Source organism: Penaeus monodon, chromosome 20 (assembly GCF_015228065.2).
Source record: "Penaeus monodon isolate SGIC_2016 chromosome 20, NSTDA_Pmon_1, whole genome shotgun sequence".
Classification (NCBI taxonomy): Eukaryota; Metazoa; Arthropoda; class Malacostraca; order Decapoda; family Penaeidae; genus Penaeus; species Penaeus monodon.
This window is the reverse complement of record NC_051405.1, coordinates 2,491,437-2,491,911: the sequence shown is the minus strand read 5'-3', so window position 1 is coordinate 2,491,911 and position 475 is coordinate 2,491,437. Positions and strand designations below refer to the sequence as shown.

The 475-nt window shown below is 70.9% G+C and overlaps 1 protein-coding gene across 1 annotated transcript in view; it reads left to right on the top strand.

Annotated features, from left to right (window-relative positions):
* Window positions 1-475, top strand: part of LOC119585581 (ribosome production factor 1-like) — a gene marked incomplete at its 3' end in the record, with an annotated part of 12,063 nt that overhangs the window by 292 nt on the left and 11,296 nt on the right. Inside the window, 1 exon segment of the mRNA XM_037934249.1 lies at window positions 1-133. Within this exon segment, the coding sequence (XP_037790177.1) occupies window positions 1-133 (133 nt within the window).

Genomic DNA, 475 nt, shown 5'->3' with positions numbered 1-475 from the left:
TGGCGACTCGGACGATGATTCCGACGACGACGATGATTCCGACGTGGATTCCGACATCTCGGAGGAGGAGTTCCCGTCCCTCACGAAGAAGGAGAAGAAAATGGCCAAGGATATTCTCTCTCAGCCCGTGCAGGTGGGTCTTGGGGCCTAGGCCGAGGGCGGCCAGGGGCTCGGGCCAGGGGCTGGGGCCAGGGGCTGGGGCCAGGGGCTCGGGCCAGGGGCTGGGGCCAGGGGCGGGCCGGGGCTGGGGCCAGGGGCTCGGGCCAGGGGCTGGGGCCAGGGGCTCGGGGCCAGGGGCTCGGGCCAGGGGCTGGGGCCAGGGGCTCGGGCCAGGGGCTCGGGCCAAGGGCTGGGGCCAGGGGCTCGGGCCAGGGGCTCAGGCCAGGGGCGCGGGCCAAGGGCTTGGTAAAAGACGTGTGGTTGAGTCGGGGAAAACGCGGAAGGGGCACCTAATTCCGTTATTTCTGGGGAACGG